Source organism: Ornithorhynchus anatinus, chromosome 9 (assembly GCF_004115215.2).
Source record: "Ornithorhynchus anatinus isolate Pmale09 chromosome 9, mOrnAna1.pri.v4, whole genome shotgun sequence".
NCBI lineage: Eukaryota > Metazoa > Chordata > Mammalia > Monotremata > Ornithorhynchidae > Ornithorhynchus > Ornithorhynchus anatinus.
Window position 1 is genome coordinate 40,710,919 of NC_041736.1, and position 18,982 is coordinate 40,729,900.

At 49.9% G+C, this 18,982-nt stretch overlaps 1 protein-coding gene across 3 annotated transcripts in view; it reads right to left on the bottom strand.

Moving 5' to 3' along the window:
* Nucleotides 1–1,697: 1,697 nt before the first annotated feature.
* Nucleotides 1,698–18,982, bottom strand: part of DPYSL5 (dihydropyrimidinase like 5) — a 70,758-nt gene continuing 53,473 nt past the window's right edge. For 2 of the 3 annotated variants that reach the window (XM_007666735.4, XM_001509677.5), the window contains exons 8-13: nt 18,521–18,677; nt 15,274–15,415; nt 14,581–14,723; nt 13,679–13,886; nt 6,903–7,071; nt 1,698–4,855 (exon numbers count right to left, since the gene is read on the bottom strand). In XM_007666735.4, the coding sequence (XP_007664925.1) occupies nt 4,770–4,855; nt 6,903–7,071; nt 13,679–13,886; nt 14,581–14,723; nt 15,274–15,415; nt 18,521–18,677 (905 nt within the window). In that variant the 3' untranslated portion in view covers nt 1,698–4,769. The remainder of the gene's footprint in view (nt 4,856–6,902; nt 7,072–13,678; nt 13,887–14,580; nt 14,724–15,273; nt 15,416–18,520; nt 18,678–18,982) is intronic. The other variant, XM_007666736.3, reaches the window with a different exon arrangement.

Below are 18,982 nucleotides of genomic sequence, written 5' to 3' on the forward strand. Positions count from 1 at the left end.
ACGGAGGTGCCCAGCGGTAGGCGTGGTCAAAGCTCATCCAGTAGAGATTATTTCTTCAGAAGGACTAGAGTAGACCCGAAGTGTTGTACCCCTGGTGGCTCGGCCACTAGCAAGGACAATGGGGATGTGGGCGGCCGGCAGGAAGTCGGGGCGGTGCAGGACCAGGTGACGGGAGCCCGGTACTTCGGGGGGCCCACGGAGAGAGCGCTTTTCTTCAGTCTCCTGCTCTGCTGCCCTTCCTCTCCACCCCGCTGAAAGGACAGCTCTGGAACCGTTCGGGAGGGGAGGCGGGCTCGCTAGGTGGGAGGTCCATAATGGAGGAAGAGAGGGAGGTAGAGGGCGGGGGAGGCGGAATAGCAGGGGAAGGCTCGGCACTAAGTGGTCTGCCAGCTTGGGAGCCCTCCGGACTTGACTCCAGAAAGACAGGGGAGGGGGAACCCCATAACTGAGCTGGAACCTGAGGAGGCCAACTGGAGCTTTAGTGCAGGATCTCCACCCCAGGCCTCAGGAAAATAGTATCAGTTGCAGGCAAAGTATCTCCTTCTTACTCAGTCGACTGCTCCTTGAAAAGGTGACACCCCCCCTCCCCCAACACACATACACACACACACACACACACACCAACCCCACCCCCCCCCCCAAAAAAACAAAGCAAAAAACAAACCCACCCTTCTCCTAAGTAGCTGTTTGGTCTGGTTTTCTGATGCCGGTTGTATTCTCCCATGTACGAGCCCTTCTGGGGCAAGGAGTGGGTCCAGGTTCCAACTGTACCCTCTCTTTTTTTATCCATATATCCTTGGGCCTTCCTAGCGTTTTCAGGAATTGAGTTTTATGCCCATTTTACAGATAGGAAAATTGAATAACAGTGCCTCGGCCACGGCCTCTAGGTTATCTGGACGCGTGAGTGAACCTGACGGCCTCTCCGGAGGAGACACAAGAATATATTCTGGAAGCATCGGGCCGAACCTGAAGCGTGAGTGACCGGAGGGCTGGGGAAACCTGTGTAGATGGTGGCCAAGCAGAGCCCCAGAGGGAAATGTGGGGGGGAGGGAAAGGAATTATTTTTTTCCAACACCTTGACGCGATCTCTAAACGGACAACAGCATAGCTGTGGCCACCCCAGTCCAGTTAGAGCTCCGCTGTTTCCGTGACTGCACTGCCTGAAACGCTACGTTCTGGAGAAGAGGGCCCATTGGCTAATGGATTCCTTCAGGGCCGCCACAAGGCTGTTTGAGGGGCTGTCCAGGGAACTCTCCATTCACCAGTCTCCCTTACCCTTACCCCTGGGCCACCTTGGGTCTCTCCCCTGCCCAGGAAGATCTGGGAGGGGTGCCCCTTCAGACCCCAAGGAAAGGCCACTCTTCATAAAACAGGGCAAGGCAGGGAAGGATAAAGCAGCCTAGGGAGTGGGGAGACTGAGCTCACTGTGGACAGGGAACACGTCTACCAGATCTGTTATACTTTACTCTCCCAAGTGCTCAGTTCTGAGTGCTCTGGACACAGTAGGCACTCAGTTAAATATGACCGATAGGTCGATTAGGAGGGACAGGCTTGTGATTAGGAATGAATCCATTTTCTTGATCAGATGAAGCCCACCCGTTGGGGGGCAGACCTAACTCCTAGTCTCAGGAAAGGAAAAACTCCAGACATAACTTTGGAAATCTCCCGGCCCTGAAAGAAACACAACTGAGGCCAGGTGAGAATAGCTACAGTTTAATACAAACCTGCACCAAAACACAACGTGTCGGGGTGATTTTTTTTTTCTGTCTGAAACAGGTGGTTAAAGCACAGGAAAGTGTGTCATCTCGGGGCTGACACGGTCTTAGCACCATAACATCAACGGAGGCGCGGGGAAGTCCCGTAGACGCATGTGGGGGCCTGGGTCGGTTCCATCCCGACCCCCGACCCCGCCTGCCGCTTCTGCTGCTGGAGGAAGGTTTTGGTTTCAAGTTCGGTCCTGGTGGTGTCTGGGTCAGTGTCCGAAAAGCCGCCCTCATCCCGGTACAGACTCGACAGAGACCTACTGTGGACGCCTAGCACTAAACACACACACACACGGTAGCACGACGTTCCCAAAACAAAACCCCACAAACCTAGAGAGCAGCTAAGGCAAGAAAAACAGCATTTAATCCAGTAAATACAAGACCAGTTTGAGAGCTGCATTCCATGCAATCGGAGCCCCTTCCCGTCGCCACCGCCGGAGGCGGGGGAGACGGGCACGGGACCAGCTCCGGGGACTTGTGAGGGGGACCTTTTGGGGGCAGGGAGATTGGCGGTGGTGCGGCTGGCCACTTCTGTCGACCCCTAGTTCCTCCAGCCTGAGAGCGGTCGTCTTCTCCTCCCCGACCTGCTCTCGTTTGCCAGCTTGGAAGCCCCGAGCAGAGGTCAGGAGGGGGAAGGGGCCACCAGGCGGATCCTTCCCACCTCAGGCGCGGCGGGGAGCCTCTTCTCCAAGGCAGAGGTTTGGGGGGGGCTCCACCCCACGGTGAGACCTCAAGAACTGTGAGGAGCAGAGCCGACCAACGGTTGGTCTCCCCTGCTCCGTCGCCTGCCTCCACCCTGCTCTCTGGCCCCGGGCCCAAGACCTACTGTGGAGCCGGAGGGGAGTCGGGGTGACAGTGCTTGTGGTCGGAGGGAACAGGGATTCCTAGGGAGTAACTTTTGGAAGTTCAAACCACGGGCCAAGCCTCCCAAGTCCTGCAGGCCGCAGGCCCAACAGGAATCTTGGTTCGTCGGCATGGAGACGTGAAGGAGAGAAAACAGTCGTGCCCTAAGGGGACAGACAGAATCCTGACTAGAGAGTGGGACGATTCGGAGGTCGGGTGGGATCAGTGGCAAGAAGCCGCCCTCGTTTCTCCTCCCCCGAGCTGGGGCAGAGAGCCAGGGCTTCCTGGGGAGTTCCGGCAACCGGGTGGTAAGGCAGTGGCGCCGAGCTCTCTCAACAGCTTGGAAGCCCGTGTGTAAACAGTTTGGGGAGCATCACGCTGCCCGGGAACTCTGGGCTTGGGAGGACTGGTTCAAGCGGTGGCGTACGGAGGTTGGAACAGTGTCGCCGGGGAAGAAAGTAACAAAGGAAGGAGGAGAAGATATACTGAGGAGCCTCCCCATCTCCCTCGGACTGCCCGATGGAACAGCCATCCCACAGTTGTAGCCAATCCAGCCGATAGAGGAGGTCCCCGAGGCTCTGTGTGTTTTCTGGATTCTACCGGGGCAGATATATAGGTCAGGAGGGATCCAGTAGCTATGCCCACCCCCGGGGGAGGGAGAAAACAGGGCAGTCTGAGTCCTAAAATAAAACATTTTCCCCGCCTAGCCCTACAGGAGGCCTGATGAGGCCTCAACAGGAGGCCGACAGCCGGAGGCAGATGGACTTAAACGGCAGATGGACTCTGTCTTGGCTGTCTTAGAGCTCTGCAGGAGTCTCTCCTTCCTTTTTCTCTCTCCTGCCTCCTTGTCCATCTTCTCTTTTCCTCCCTGGGCAGGAGTGAGGGCATCCTAACAATCACAGAGGTGGAAGGGCTTGGCTCGGAAGCAGGGATCCAGCCAGTAAGTCGGCACGCAGAAGAACCAGCAGAGGAGGGTGATGGGAAGCCTGGACCAAGGGGTTGTTCATCTCCCTTTCCAGGTCCCCACCCTCCATCCAGTTACAGCCGCTAAAACTTACCCTGGGCAGGAGATAATGGGACCTGGTTACTTGCATTTGGTCTGTGGAAGGAGAAAGGCCTGGGAAAAGGCCCCTCTCCAGCCTGGGGAAAAAGAGCTGTACCTCTTAAAGCTCTGGAACTAGACAAGAGGCCCAGTGTAGGGGACGGGAGGAGAGGGGATCTGGTTGGCCCACTGTACCCCCAGTAGCTCACACCTGCTTTACCCCTTTGGTCAGTGTTACTTACAGCATCTCTTAAGGACCATATATCTATCCCCATTTTCTATCCTATCGCTAGTGACACAAAGCACCGTTTCTTCACATGATGCACAAACAACTCAAACCAAACCACTGCTCAAACCAAACGTGCAAAACGAAATCATTTACACGTGCGCGGCACACGGCCCCACGTCTGTACCAGCTCTAAGCGCTTTGGACGCTTGTTCTCAACGGGGGCAGGAAGGTTACTGTCAGGAGGGGAAGAGGAAATGAAGCTGGCAGGGGGCTCGGTGGGTTTAAACTGCATAATGTCCCCGACCTGCCCAGGGCCCACCTCTACCCCGGCGGGAAGCCGGACGGGTGTCGGGAGGCCCGGGAAATGGGACTGGGGGGCTCGGGGAGGGGAGGGAGGTGGAAGTAGAGGGTGAGGGTGGGGCGAAGGGCAGAGTGTTCTTTTGTTTTGTGAATGTGCCTTGGCTAGGTGGGTCAGGCCAGGGAGCAGCAGGCTCAAGCTCACCCTCACACAGAGCAGAAAACTCAGGGCAAGCAGGAGAGGAAAGGACAGGCTGCTCCTTGGGCTCCGGGGTCCGGGCACAGGCCAGGGCCCCCCCATCTCACCGACGCAGCCCGCCGAGGCCGGGAAAAGAAGGGGCTACGGCCCGGGGAGTGGCATTTCCCAATGCTCGTTCGGGTTGGCTCAAAGCACAGAGAGTGACGTGTGCAAGACAGGTTTAGTGGTCCCGAGTGTTCCGTGTGCCACCCCCCGACCCCCACCCCCCAGGCCCCCAGGTGGTAGGTAGGATGCCGCTTGGCCCAGCCTCCCTGGGGTGCCGGGTGGTGAGGGGGCGGCCAAGAGTTGGGCTGGCTGCCGCTGCATCCTTAATTGGGGGGTTGGTCGTCGGTGCTTTTACCAAATGCCGCTCGACCTGCCTCCGGGGGGAGCGAGAATCCGAGCCGAGGCTCGCTTTGGAACGTGGTCATCGATCTGAGAACCTGGAGGAGGAAGGAGAGAAAGAGGTGAGCGGGGCACAGACCTGTCCGGGGTCCACCCAGACCCCATCGGGGAAGAGATCCGCTGGATCCACCGGAGACAGAGGGCGGCCAGGGCCTGCTCTGGGTGAATGTGGGCTCCGGGGGGGGCTCCAGATCTCTCTCCTTCCTAGGGGTCTTAGTGGAGATCAAAGGGAAATTTTCCAAATTCTACATGCGGAAATCCCAAGAGCCAGTCCAAAGGGCTCGGGTAGCCAGAGGGGCCAGTAAGGTGGCCCCCGGAACCTCTGACACAGGGTTAGTTTGACACGATACAGAGGGCAGAGGGCTGGGAGAGACCATCTCGTCTCCAACCTCTGACACGAGCACGTCTTTGCCCTGAGTTCTCTGAGGGAGGCCCTGGTGGTTATGGGTGGTGCAGGAGTTAATGGGGAGGGGACAGAAAGGCCCAATCAGTTCAGCGTGGGGAAGTGGTGGTCTATGACAGAAGGGACTTTTGGCACTTTTATGGAAAGAAAGATGATTTGGGAGGTGCTGGCAGGCAGGGAGGGGGCAAAGAGAAGACAGGGAATCAACCCCCTGGAGTTTCCGGCCTGGCCAGACTGTGAATGTAGGAGTCAGAAGTACAAATTAGCAGCAGAGGCAGGGGGTTAACATCAACAGTAGTGAAAGAAGCCTACGGCCCATTCTCTGTGTTCAAGTCTCCAAACAAAATAAGGAGAACCAAGTTCCCTGGCCCCAACCCTAGGCAGGAAGTGCAAAAGAATTCCATTTCCAGGGGAGGGGATGATTCTAGAGTGGGAATTTGGACGGGGGACTCCAAGGATCCAGGACCACTAAAAAGCTGAGGACATGGTGATGACAGGCTAAAGATAAAGAAATAAACTGAAACTTCAGAGTCTTTTAGTTCAGCTTGAAGTAAAAACACTTCAGGGTTTCTGATGATTCCATGAGAAGAGTAGCCAGACCTGAAGCGTCTGGTGTGAGAGGAAGGAGGAGGAGGAACCAAAGGGGAGGATGGGATTAGCAGAGGAAGAGGGAAATGGTAACGGGAGAAAGTGGTATATAGGCGGTGGAGCTGAAGCGAAAGGCCTCAAAGACAGCAGGCGAGCCAGAGGCAGAGAAGCAGCGGGGCCTAAAGGTGAAGAGGGAATGGGAAGGAGGTGAAGATGGATGCCCAGAATCCCCAAGATATTATCAGAGATGTTAGGAGTTGATTTGGAGTCTTTCAGGACATAAACAGGCTTTTCAAATGCTGGAATGCAAGAAAAGACTTGTGAGGAAAGGAGAGGAGAGGGGGAGAGAGAGTGTGAAAGAGAGCCAGAGAGAGAGCAGGAGAGCATTAGAGGAAAGAGAAGAAAAGACAGAGAAAAGAGGAGAGAGGAAAAGACAGAGAGGAGAAGGAGAGAGACAAGTACAGGAGGAGCAAGACACTGAGGAGAAAGACATGGAAAAGGAGTAGATTTGTTGACCATAATCCAGGCAGAGGCTAATACAATCTGATATTGTCGAAAAAGTGAGATCTATGAAAGCCCCTCGGTGTATTTAGAAGAGCATCCTCCACAGGTTGCCTCTCAGAATTTCTTAAATATTTATCACAGCCTCCAGCAGCACCACTATTTAAGCACTTTTTTAGTCACTTATCTATCTTCCCATTCTCTTTATTCTCTTAATTGTAATAGATTTTATGTCTGTCTTTCCCCTTAGATTGCAAACTCTAAGCATGAGGGCAAAGATCGTGTCCTTTATTTTTATTGGACTCTGCCAAGCACCCAGGAGAGTGCTCTGCACACATTAAGTGCTCACTGAATACTATAATTTGATTGATACAGCCTTACAGTACCACACATGTCAATCTAAAAAAAACACTCTTTCTCGGGGTGGAGGGGAGGGGGAGAAAGGGAAAGAGAACAGACGCAAATTTGACTTCCTACCATTATTGTTGAGTGAACTTTTCCTCTTCCTTTCCCCTCTCCCCTCCTCTGTCCCACCCCCCATCCCTCCGGAGCCGAGGCGCTGGTGTCTGCACTGCGGCCGCCCCTGCTCTTACCAGACAGGCTGAAGCTGGACTCGTGAAGGTCCCTCATGCCCCCGTGTCGGGTGACAGGCCGGGTGGGGGTGTCTGCAAGTGGAGTTCCCATCTCTTTTTTCCCAGCATGCACAACCACAGCCACATCCCCTAGGTAGGGAGTGCGGTCCACTCCCTTTATCTTTAAGCTCTAGTAAAGGGAAGAGAAAAAAAAAAAGAAGATGCCATCAGAGCCAAGCAAGTAGACTTGGGGCTTCCTCATGAGGATAGCCTCAGTGGTTGGCTCTTCCCTGCAAATTTCATCGCAACGTTTGCTGCCCGGAGCCTCCGGCATGTGGCCGACCATCTGCCGTCAGCCAGAAACTCCTGATGGCCCATTACCCAGCAGCCTGACATTAGCTCAGGCCTCTGGACCCGGGGGCCAGCTCTGGGGAAGACCAGAATCCCCTAATTTGCCATGGGTCAGCAGTGGCCCTGGGGGACATGAAGGCGGGATTCCCCTCTAGGCCGTGCTGGTCCCTCCCAGTCCAGAGATCTTCCGGGAACTGGGGCAGTTTTAGGGAGAGTCCAAGTGAAGCGGAAATTCCAGACTTGTTCTGGAGGACCCCAGAGCCACTTTGGGGCTTGGGGGAATTCTCCCATGTCAACGCTGTTATTCCCTGAGGCCTGTGGAGTACCACTGAAAATCAAGGAGGGACGGGTTTGGTATTTCCTGGGTTTCGACATCAGGATGCTCTTTACTCAAGGCTATGAGCTTGGAGTCAGACGAGGTTGGCCGCATCCCAATATAACTGTGCCTTTTGACTGGGTCCCACCCCACACAATTTAAGGAATTCTGAGAAATGTGTTTCAGTGAGTTCGAGCCCTCCGAATCCTGAGAGGTGGTGCCCATAGGTTCTCATCCCTGCTCTCTGTTTCAGGGACCGCAGGAATTCCTGGACATACCTGTCCACTTCGTCGATGATGGAAGGACAGAAATATTTAGATATCTTGGTGAAGGTAAAAATCAATAATAATGTTGGTATTTGTTAAGCCCTACGTGCAGAGCACTGTTCTAAGCACTGGGGTAGATACAAGGTAATCAGGTTGTCCCACGTGAGGCTCATAGTCTTCATCCCCATTTTGCAGATGAGGTAACTGAGGCACAGAGAAGTTAAGTGACTTGCCCACAGTCACACAGCTGACCAATAGGCATGACTGATTAAGATGGAGAATGACAAAGCAAAGGTGGTGAGGTTTTCTTCTCACGGCCAGACCTCAACAGACCGATGACCAATTAAATTTACTCAGAGAACACAATTCTCTTAAGGGAAGAAGGACACCACTGGAGAAAATACTAATTTCAAGTAATTCAGGCTATTTGCCATGAGGTAGGATGAGAAAATAGGATTTATCCCTAAATGAAATATTTGAACATAAAGTTGTTCCGATCATATAAATGATCAGAGATGTGTTTTATTAATATCAGGCTTATCTGCTTTCCCTGGTTGCAGTGCAAGTAAAACTCATGGGATGACCTACTGGATCTGTTAAACTTTAACTATATTAAAATATTATTTTATGGAGTGTTGTTTCACTCTGTTTACTTCTGAGAGGTAAGAATGCTGTGGGAGGTGCCTGGCATTAATTAGGGAGTGAACGAAAACAATCTGACTGGGGAAGAGACTTCTTTTCAGAGAAGCTTGAAAATGCACCCCAGAATCTGTCAGATGCACATAAGCTTTACTGGCTTTATCGGATGCCGATATTTGCCATCACATTACCATGGATTTGTGAGGGATTTGAGGAGTTGCTGTTTCTATATGTAGCACTTTAAAATTGACAAGAGAAGGGCTGGGTCTTGGATTTGGATTTACTTGGATTTGTACCCTTAATTCACCTCTCCCTCAGCCCCACTGCATTTATGTAAATTTCCGTAATTTATTTAATACCTGTCCCCCCGGCAAGTCTCTAAACTCTCTGTGGGAAGGGAACCTGTCTACCAATTCTCCCAAAAATTTAGTACAATACTCTGCACACAGTAAGTGCTCAATAAATATGACTGACTAACTGATGGATGGATTCTGCTTGAAGTACAAATGTGGAGTGCATCTAGACACCTGCAAATCTCCATCAAATCCACAAGGCTTCAAGTAAGAGGAACAAAGAAATTCAGGGATTGTTTACTGAGTTGAATGTGTTTATTTCCTTTCTGTGCACATTTCTTTTTTTGGGGGGGAGGGGGCGTTTTTTAATATGCAGCTTTGAAAACAGCAAGAACCAGAAATTTGTTTTCCTATTTAATTAAATCTAAATCTAATGATATTTGGGGAGGAGGGGTTTAGTGTATTCCATTTACAAGAGTTTGGGAACCACTGGTTTAAGCCGGTCATGAAGCATCTGAAAGGCTCTGTCCTTGGAAAAACGAATGGTTTTAGAATAGACAGGTTGCTATAGGGAGCATCGGACTTTCAACAGCTCTGACCCAGTCGGTCTTTAATGCTCAGACACATCCAAGCAGGCCAACTATGTGACAGTGACCTCACAAGGAGGAGTGCAAAGTTCCTCTCTGGCAACAGGGAGTTTGAGATCCAGCAGCTGCAGCCCCTGTGGGAGGAGAGATTGGGGGCTCCCTGCTCATCTTTAATGGTGCCTGGAGATGCAAGGGAGAGGTTGGGGACTCTTAAAGCCTTTCTCCAGTTCTGGTTTAAGGGCACAAGAAAGGAGCATTCTCCTCGAGGCCTCTCAAACCATGAACTCCTGCCATTAATTAGACTAATTTGGCACAGGATTATTTTTAGACAAGATCAATGAGGTCACATCCATTAGTTTCTAAGTTGTCTGGAGCCCCAACCTAGTTTTCATTTCCTCGATCAGTCCTGGGAAGCACAAAAAACTGGGGCTTAGCTATCTAGGGGGAGAATGTCATCAGGTCATCATACAACCTCCATAAGGCTTAGAGGGGGCTTTTGTGGAAAAGGGCTGCAAACTGGTAATGTTTTCTTTTTATGGTATTTGTTAAGCGCTTAGTATGTGTCAAATACTTTCTGAGCACTAAGGTAGGCACAAATTAATTAGGTCAGATGCAGTTCCTGCCCCACATGGGGCTCACAGTCTAAATAGGAGGGAGAACAGGTGTTTAATCCCCATATTACAGTTGAGGAACTGAGGCACAGAAAAGTGACTTGTCCAACGTCACACGGCAAGCAACTGGCAGAGCTGGTATTAGAATCCAATCCTCTGACTCCCAGACCCATGCTCTTTCCACTAGACCAGGCTATTTTTCTGATGAGTGGAGGGGGAGAAAGGAAAAGAGATTTCCTTATTGGAGGGGGCTGAGGGTTCATCTTTCAATGCCCTGTCAGATAATTTTCCCACCCTCAAACCCACCAGGAATGCTTCTCTTAAGTCTTTTGAGTCCCTGAAGCCTCCACTGGGTTGGCTGGGATTAATGAATCACATTCAGTATTAATGAACAACAACAACAATAATAATAACTGTATTAAGCACTTACTATGTGCCAGGAACTGTACTAAGCTCTGGGGTAGATACAAGATGATTGAGTTGGACACAGTTCCTGTCCCACATGAGGCCCATGGTCTTAATTCCATTTTACAGATGAGAAAACGGAGCCACGGGGAAGTTAAATGACTTCCCCAAGGTCAGACTGCAGACAAGTAGCAGGGCCAGGATTAGAAACCTGGTCTTCTGACTCCCAGGCCCATGCTCTTTCCACTATGCCATCAAGCTGAGGCTCAGGCAATGGCCCAGAGAGCACTAAGGGCAGCTTATTCCTAGTTTGGCTAAGCAAGGAAACTGCCATTCCAGGGCACGGACCCACACGCAAGCACATCTTTACATGCACCCGCGCTTTCTGAATCAAGCAGCACATGTAGGAAGGCAAAGTGCAGGGGAAAGGGGAGAAAGTACATGCTTAGCAAAAGGCTTTCCTGTGGCTCAGGGAAGTTGGGTTGTACCCTGACGGTCTAGTGCTTTCCTTCTTACTCCTCCCGGGGCTCTGGACTGTGCCTGACTGTTTGAAAAACCTGGTGAAAAGTCAGAGTAGAAAAGGTTGACAAGGCTCTCTTCAGGTGGGAGCCGAGAACGAGGCACAGTGAGAAGGTGAGCTTGAAAGGAATGAAGAATGCGAGCTGGGATGTGGTGGGAGAAGAGTGCTCATGTGAGCTGATGGAATTAATGCCTTGAAGACAATGGCCACTATTTTCAGCTTCATGCGGAGATAAATGTCCAACCTTTGGAGGTTTGGGAGGAATAGAGAGCTGTGTTCAAAATGAATTTTTAGAAAAAGGATCTGGGCAACAAACTGAAGGGTGGACTGCAGAGGGGAGGGCTAATTTTGATCCTAGATGGTAAGTTGGTTTAAGAAAACATGTACATCCAGTTCTCCTTTCATTTGGGGGGGTGTAGTTGCAGAACCCCGGGTAGAACACAGATTTAGGAACACTTGGGTTGAAGTACTCATCCGGGGTCCAACGTGGCTGGCGTGTACGTGCATACGCATTTCTTCTGATGCCAAGTGGCGCTTCATCCACACAGGTTTGGGATTTCAGAAGAACGCTGCCACGTTCTGCAGCCATGTTCTATCCAAAACGCAGAGTGAAAACATGTGTTCTGGCAGATCTGAGTGGCCATAGATTTTAGTCTATAGACATGGGATTGGGAGTCGGGAGACCCGGGTTCTAGTCCTGGACTGACCACCAACCTGCTCTCTTAACTTCTCTGTGGCCCGCTTTCTTCATCTGTATAATGGGATGAAATACCTGTTCTCTCTATCCCTTAGACCAGAGGATCGTGAATGCAACTTATCTAATTATTTTTTATATACCCTACCCCTGAACATTAGGGTGTCTGGTACACAGTAAGTGTTGAATAAACATTATTATTATTATTATTACTATTCATCTTCCCCAAAGAAAGAACAAGGTAATACAGCAAGAATGATACTGCAAATTAAGAGGAAGACCATATGGTTGTAAGGTCACTGGAGACACACTGGAGCAAGTTACTGAGGAAAGTTGCAGAATCTCCTTTCCTGGAGATTTTTAAGAGGAGGATTGTAGCCAGGGGCCTCTGACAACTAGCGAGGGACAAAGGGGATGAAGAAATGAATCATATGATCTCCAAAGAACGTATCTGTCTGAAGATGCTGTTTTCAGTGCTAGAATCAGGATCATCGATAGCCTCATCAGAAACATTCTGTGGCAGATGGAGTCAAGAAAAGGGTGAGTTAAAGAGCCCTTTCATAAGTGAAGACAGTTTTATAGACAGAGAAATAAAACAGAAGCAGAAGCAGAAAGGAGAGGAGGAAGAGGAGGAGGAGGATGATTCATGAATACACAGAAAATACTATCCTGAGAAGCAAGTGTGGGCATGAAGGAGCAATGAGTGGGCTGTGGTACCCTGACTTTCAACAAAACAGAGCTAGCCAAGTCCAGTTAGTCAAACAAGCTGGAAAACTGGGCTGCTAACATGTTTCTATTTGATCTCCCACAGTATAGAGAAATCAATTATAGCCCTGCTTCACACCCCCTGCATTGAACAAAGCTACAAAGAACACATTTCGTATCTTCTCCCTCTACCCGTCACCCAGGACGTGAGCGGAGGAAGAAGCCAGGATGAGAAGGGATAGGTTGCTTTTAAGCAGCTCTTTCATCAAATAGGCCTGTCAGTGATTGGGCTAGGACTCTTGGGCCTGGTAACTATTAGGTCTTCTGTGGCTGAGGGGATCCATCTACATGGTGGCTGATCCAGAAGCAGGGACATTAGAAGTCTCTGGACCTTTCTCTTGAAAGCAAACAATGGATTAGTCTCTCCCACACTGAACTGTAAAAAAATCATAGTTTATTACATGTAGCAATTGGAATTTGATATGGGCTTAATAACAAGAGGAATTTTGCTCCAACCTGGGGAAGAGTCCTAAAGGAAAGTCCTGCGATCTAAGGCTAATACCTCAGGAGGTGGAGGAGGAGGATGCTTTTTGGGGAGAGAAAAAGAAGAGAAAAAGAAACCCCAGGGCTTCTCCCAAAAAGTAGGAAATGGGTCCCTCATTTGGGACTGCACGGTCTTCTGTGAGAGTCCCTTCTTGCAGTCACTTGCTGGGGAATGCCCCCCTCTGAGGAAGGCCTCAAGAATCTGAGGCCAGAGTGACACCCAGGGGATGCCATCATTCTAACCGGCTCCATTTTATCTACTCTGGGTCGTTCTCAGCAACTGCAGGGAGCAGCAGCCCTGTGCTGTTTCCAAGGGTCCACGGGATGTCCTTCTGCTTCACCCTGCCTGCCTTCTTTAAGATCACCATGGCAGGGAATCTCCTCACACACCCTCACAAGATTACTGGAGGAAATCAATCCCCTCACACACACTCACAAGAGTGTTTGAAGAAATCAACACTTGGGCAAAAAGTGGAACCTAAATACAGTCAGGAAATCTCGGTGCTGAAGGATTACAGGAATCTCACTCGAGGTGGCAGCAGCTGTTTCCAGTTGCCTGGTCCTGCTGGGATTTCACAATTTAGCCCCTTCCCAGAAGGCAGGGTACTGGGGCCCAAGAGAATTGCAGGAGTTTGGGAGACCTTCCCTCTATTTCCACTATTTGGGGGGTGGGTTCAAGAGCTATTTCTTCTATATCCTGAGTGGCTTATGAGAAAGTATGGTCAAGGTGTCCCCCCGCTTGGGAGAGTTGAGAGTTTTCACTGAGAGGATTGGGAGGACCTTTCAGCTTCGGGGAAGTCGCACAAGGCATTCCAGTGACCACTTGTTCTCCCCGTACGGCCCAGGCTTGGGTTCCTTCTCTCTTACCTTCTCTCTCTGGACTAGCTTCTTGTACACAGAGTCTGGGAAGGACCGAAGTGGACAGAATTTGCCTGACCCCTCGGCACACATGAAGACGCCGTTCTCGTACACGACTCTTCCGCGGCTGATAGTGACTAGAGGGACCCCGTGGCAGCGCATGTTCTCATACAGGTTTATGTCTCCCCCTTGCACCTGGGTGCTGGCTGAGATGGTCCTAGGTGGGGAGAAGAGAGATTTAGTTAAGAGTCAGGCAAATAAGAGTACAGCCAAGCCAAACCAAGGGACCCGAGGGAGACTGGGTGCTCTACGTGGAGGGTTGTTGCCCAGCAGCCCCATCGAAAAACCAAAGGAACTGAAGACAGTTTTTGAACGTTGCAGACCAACGGGGAGAGTAGAGGGGTCATGGAAGGAATGCCAAAAGGACAGAAAGACAGATCTCCTTAAAGTAAAATCCAATTGTTGTCGTCTCCAAAAATTGAAATCAGCCTGCCAACAATTTCAATCACCAAAAAACTCATTCAGGCTAGGACTACAGCCTAAAGTTATGGCCACAGTTAGGGTTGGGGCTTAGGGCTTTGTTCCTGAGATGACAAGAATGCCAAAGTAGCACATGCAGAAGACTAATGACAATTGTGACAACTGTGACAACTGTGACAATTTGTTATTCAGAGCAGCATCCGCCAGCCAGGTCTTTTAATCAATAATGCACAGAGCTACACCTGGGCTGGACCACTACACCATTCTAGTTCCAAGACACGAACAACCCAAAGCCTAAACTCTGGGCATCCCAAGGCCCTCGAGACTGTTGATTATGAAATTTAGATTTGGAGCTATGGCCCATGAGGTGTCTAACAACTTCCTCCCAGTTTCAAGCTCCTCAGACCCCAATGACTGGCCACTGTCTTTACTTTGTCGCTTCCGGATCCCAGACCACCACGTCGGCATCGGCTCCGGGGATGATGCGTCCCTTCCGGGGATACAGGTTGTGAATCTTCGCTGCATTCGAACTAGTGACGGCTACAAAGCGGTTTTCATCCATCTTTCCTCCAACCTGCAGATCGCAATCAGAAAGGGAACCTGTGAAGGCTCATGTCTCTAAGTGGTAACTCATCACCCTGTCTGCTCTCTAGTGCTGGAACGGCCAACCCAGGGCCACAGAATTATCTTCCTTAACTCCATCCCAGTTCCCCTTTAGTTTCCTTTTTTTTGGATACTTTTTTTGAATCTCCTCAGGGTATTGAAGAGTGATGATTACAGAATCAATAGGGCTGCATACTCAAATACTGTCTCCCTCTCCCTAGCTAAATTCCCTTTCGCTTTGTTTAAACGGGACCATAAAATTGCTGGGAAGTTGCCGTTTTGGGCCAAATGCTCTTTTGCTGGCCATGGTCTATCAAGAGAGCAGTCAGTTGTGTTCATAGGGACGGAGTCTGCGGCATTCAATACAGGTAAAGCTAACTGTTCGGTCCTAGGAATGCGATTGCCTTCCCAGTTCTCTTATGAGATTTTGTGGTTGAGAAGCTGTGGTCCTGAGAGCTATTGAAACCTTTGAGAACTTGCTCACTGAAGGAGCAAAGACACTAGGGAAGTGAGAAACATACCACTCCTCTCTCCCAGATGACGCTCATTCGGTCCTGCACGCCGCTCACTCCGTGAGGAATCTTAGTGAAATCCTCCTTGCCCATGGCCTTTTGCTTGGTAGTAAAGGGCCGGTGGTCCGAAGCTACAATGTTCAGAGTATCACTGAAAGCAGGGAGGAAGAGAACAAGTTAAGTATGATTCTCTGCTGCTCACCCAGTGGATGGAGAGATTATGGGGTATTTTTACTGAATACCCACAGAGGGCACTTAATTGTATTATGCACTGTGGAGACCTTCATCATATGCACAGTAATAATAATGACGGTGTTTGGTAAGCGCTTATTATGTGCCAGGCACAATACTAAGCACTGGGATGGTTACAAGCAAACTGACAAAGTCCCTGTCCCAACTGGAGCTCACAGTCTCAATCCCCATTTTATAGATGAGGTAACTGAGACACAGGGAAGTGAAGTGAGTTGTCAAAGGTCACACAACAGACAATTGGTGGATCCCGGATTAGAACCCACGACTTTCTGACTCCCCAGCCCGCACTCTATCCACCATGCCATGCTATCTATAAAGTGTATATTATAAATTATTTATATTAATGCCTGTCTCCCCCTCTAGACTGCAAGCTGGCTTTGGGCAGGGAACATGTCTACTGACTCTGTTGTACTGTACTCTCCCAAGCACTTAGTACAGTGCTCTGCACACAATAAGTGCTCAAGGAATACCTTTGATTGCTGCAAATCACATCTTTGTTCCTATGGAGCTACCGCTGCAGTGGTTTGCGTTCAGCACCCTTCATTAGGGAGGGCACGGTAGATGACTTTAGTCAATTCTTTTTACAGGGAGTTACCAACCCCTTTTATTCAAATTGTTGCTGGAATAAACATGTTTGTTCAAGTAATCCCAACTATTAACATTCCAATCCCAGATCAGTGACCCTGCCACCAAGAGCCAAAATAGCTTCTGGTAAGCCTGCTAAAGAGATCAGAGAGCCCCTTTAACCAGTAAACTCTCTGAACTCGTTATAGGAACCAAGCTCATAACATGGTGAGACTATATTAGAACCAAGTCCAGAGTACGGGGTTGGGGCTGGGAGAAGCAGCACGGTTTAGAGGAATGAGCACGGGCCTGAGAGCCAGAGGACCTGGGTCCTAATTCCGGCATTGCCATCTGCTTACCATGTACACTTGGGCAAGTCACTTAACTTCTCTGTGCCTCAGTTCTCCTGATCTTCCTCCTACTTAAGACTGTGAGCCTCATGCGTCCAACCTAATTGACTTGTATCTACCCCAGCGCTTAGAACAGTATCACATACTAAGCGCTTAACAAATACCATAAAACAAACAAACATCCCGCTTAAACCACTTTCTCCCTTTAAAGAGCTCAGAGCCGAATTGCACCCCAGAACCAATACCTCCCAGGCATGGTTTGGGTAGGAAGTGGTTTAAGGAGCAAAAGAACTGAAGGAGAACATAGTTTCACTCTGTAAACCATCATCTTCTCACTCCCAAGCCTGGGACTGCATAACAAAGATCTCCATGAACTTCCTGGGCTGATCCTGGGTGCGAACAGAGGTTGGCACCTCTGCCCCATCCCAACACCTCGGGAGCCTCCTCATCCCACCCCTTTCAGCAGAATGGGGATGTAAGCTTGCTCGCTGTGGGCAGGGAATGTGATTACTAGTGCTGTTGCAGTACAAACCTCTTCACACAGTAAGTGCTCAATAAATACCACTGATTGGTCGATGGATTGTGCTCCCCAAGGTATGGGAAGTTTGGGGGCTGCATTCAGGGAGATGTCTGGTGGACTGGTCAGTTTGCTCTGCAGGACACCCAGGTAGGAAAGATGCACAGCCAACCGAGAAGACACTGCTGAGATGGCTGGCCCTGCACCTCACCCACTTCAGGCAGCCCTGCCTCCAAACCCGCTCATGCCGGGAGGATCTTTGTGATTGCAAATCATCAGCCATATCATTTCTCAAGCCAGCTGTTCTCCAGCAAAATGGCTGACAGAGCAGTAAAAAGACTGAGCTCTTTCCAAGGAGAATGGATGACAAGAAGACCAAACAATTAAAAAATTGCTTTGGAAATGCTTTATCATTTTTTCCTCCTCTGAAAGTCCTCTGTTCTGGCAGGGTCAGGGATACAAAGAGAAGAGAAATTGTTAGAGACCTAGACTATCTCTCTGAGGAGTAAGGATCAAATCAGCATTTTCCACGGTTTGTCACAGAAATGTCTTGAGAACCATTCCAACCACATAGAAAATATATGAGGCATAGAGTTATGGGTAAAAGGCTTTGTGGTGCATGGAACTGAAATGGAAATTAACTTTCTCTCGGAGGAATTCCTTCAATTAGCCTTTCGCTTCCTCTTCCGCATAACTGTGCCTCAAAAGCACCATAGCTTCAGGAAGTGGGGGCTCAGTTTCTCAGCAAAATGGGCTATTGGCCAAATGGAGGAGGGTCACACCCCTTGAAGAAACCAAGATTCTGCTTTCTTTCCTGAATGATTGGCACAGATGGGTGTCAGTCTAGGCTACTCCACCTCGGCAGGGCCTAGAACAGAGTGAGAAGGAGAAGAGGGGAGAATGGGAGAGGGAAAGATGGAAGTAGAGGATTGAGAGGGAGAGGAGAAAGAAGAACGAAACTGGCAGAGGATGTAGAAGAATGGGGGAAAGGGAGGGCAGAAAAGGGGATAAAAGTAGGAGGGGGAAGGAAAGGGGAAGAGGCAGGAATGGGAGTGAGTAGAAGAGAGATTGGGTGGGTCTGAGGGAAGCTCAGTTGGTTAACTAAGCATCCATAATTTCCTAATATATTTAGTACACTGACTATTTATTTGTTCCAGCTCTCCTTAAATTTTAATTTAGGACACGGTTCACTATTTCTTACTAGGGCATAAACTCCTAAAAGGTTTTTTTTATGGAATCTGTTCAGTGCTTACTATGTGCCAGGCACTGTACTAAGTGCTGGGGTAGATATAAGACAATCCGGTTGGGCACAGCTCAAGTCAGTCAGTCAATCGTATTTATTGAGTGCTTACTGTGTGCAGAGCACTGTCCCACATGGGGCTCACAGTCTTAATCTCCAATTTCTAGATGAGGTAACTGAGGCACAGAGAAGTGAAGTGACTTGCCCAAGATCACGCAGCAGACAAGTGGTGGAGAATGCAGGCAATTTCTGACTCTCAAGCCCGTGCTCTATCCACTAGGCCACGCTGCTTCTGTGGGCTGACAGAAATGTTAAAAAGGCAAAGTTCCTTACTTGGCTAGCAGGCTCATGAGGTAGGTTGACGTATTCGTGTCCAGTCTCAGAGGGGGCACGGTGACATAGGCAGCAGCATGAGACCAATCCTGGTGGTAATAATGCAAGCCCGTCAGCGTGGCATGTGCCGTCGTAGTCTCTGCATACACAACCTTTCCTGAAAGGAAAAAAGTCCCCCCAAAAAATGAATGGAATAATGAATTTCCTGTCACTCCAGTAGAGCCCCGGGCAAGGGGATGGAGCCAAGGAACTCCTTGGGTTCCACAAAGTCTCAATAAGCATGAGGCACGACGACTTTGGATGTTTAGCCTCCTTCACGCACATCAACCGAGCTCAGGATGCAGCTGAAACAGTAGAAGTGAATGGAGAAGCGGCATGGCCTAGGGGATAGAGCATGGGGCTGGGAGTCAAAAGGACCTGAATTCTAAAGCCCGCTCTGCCACTCTTCTGCTGTGTGATCTT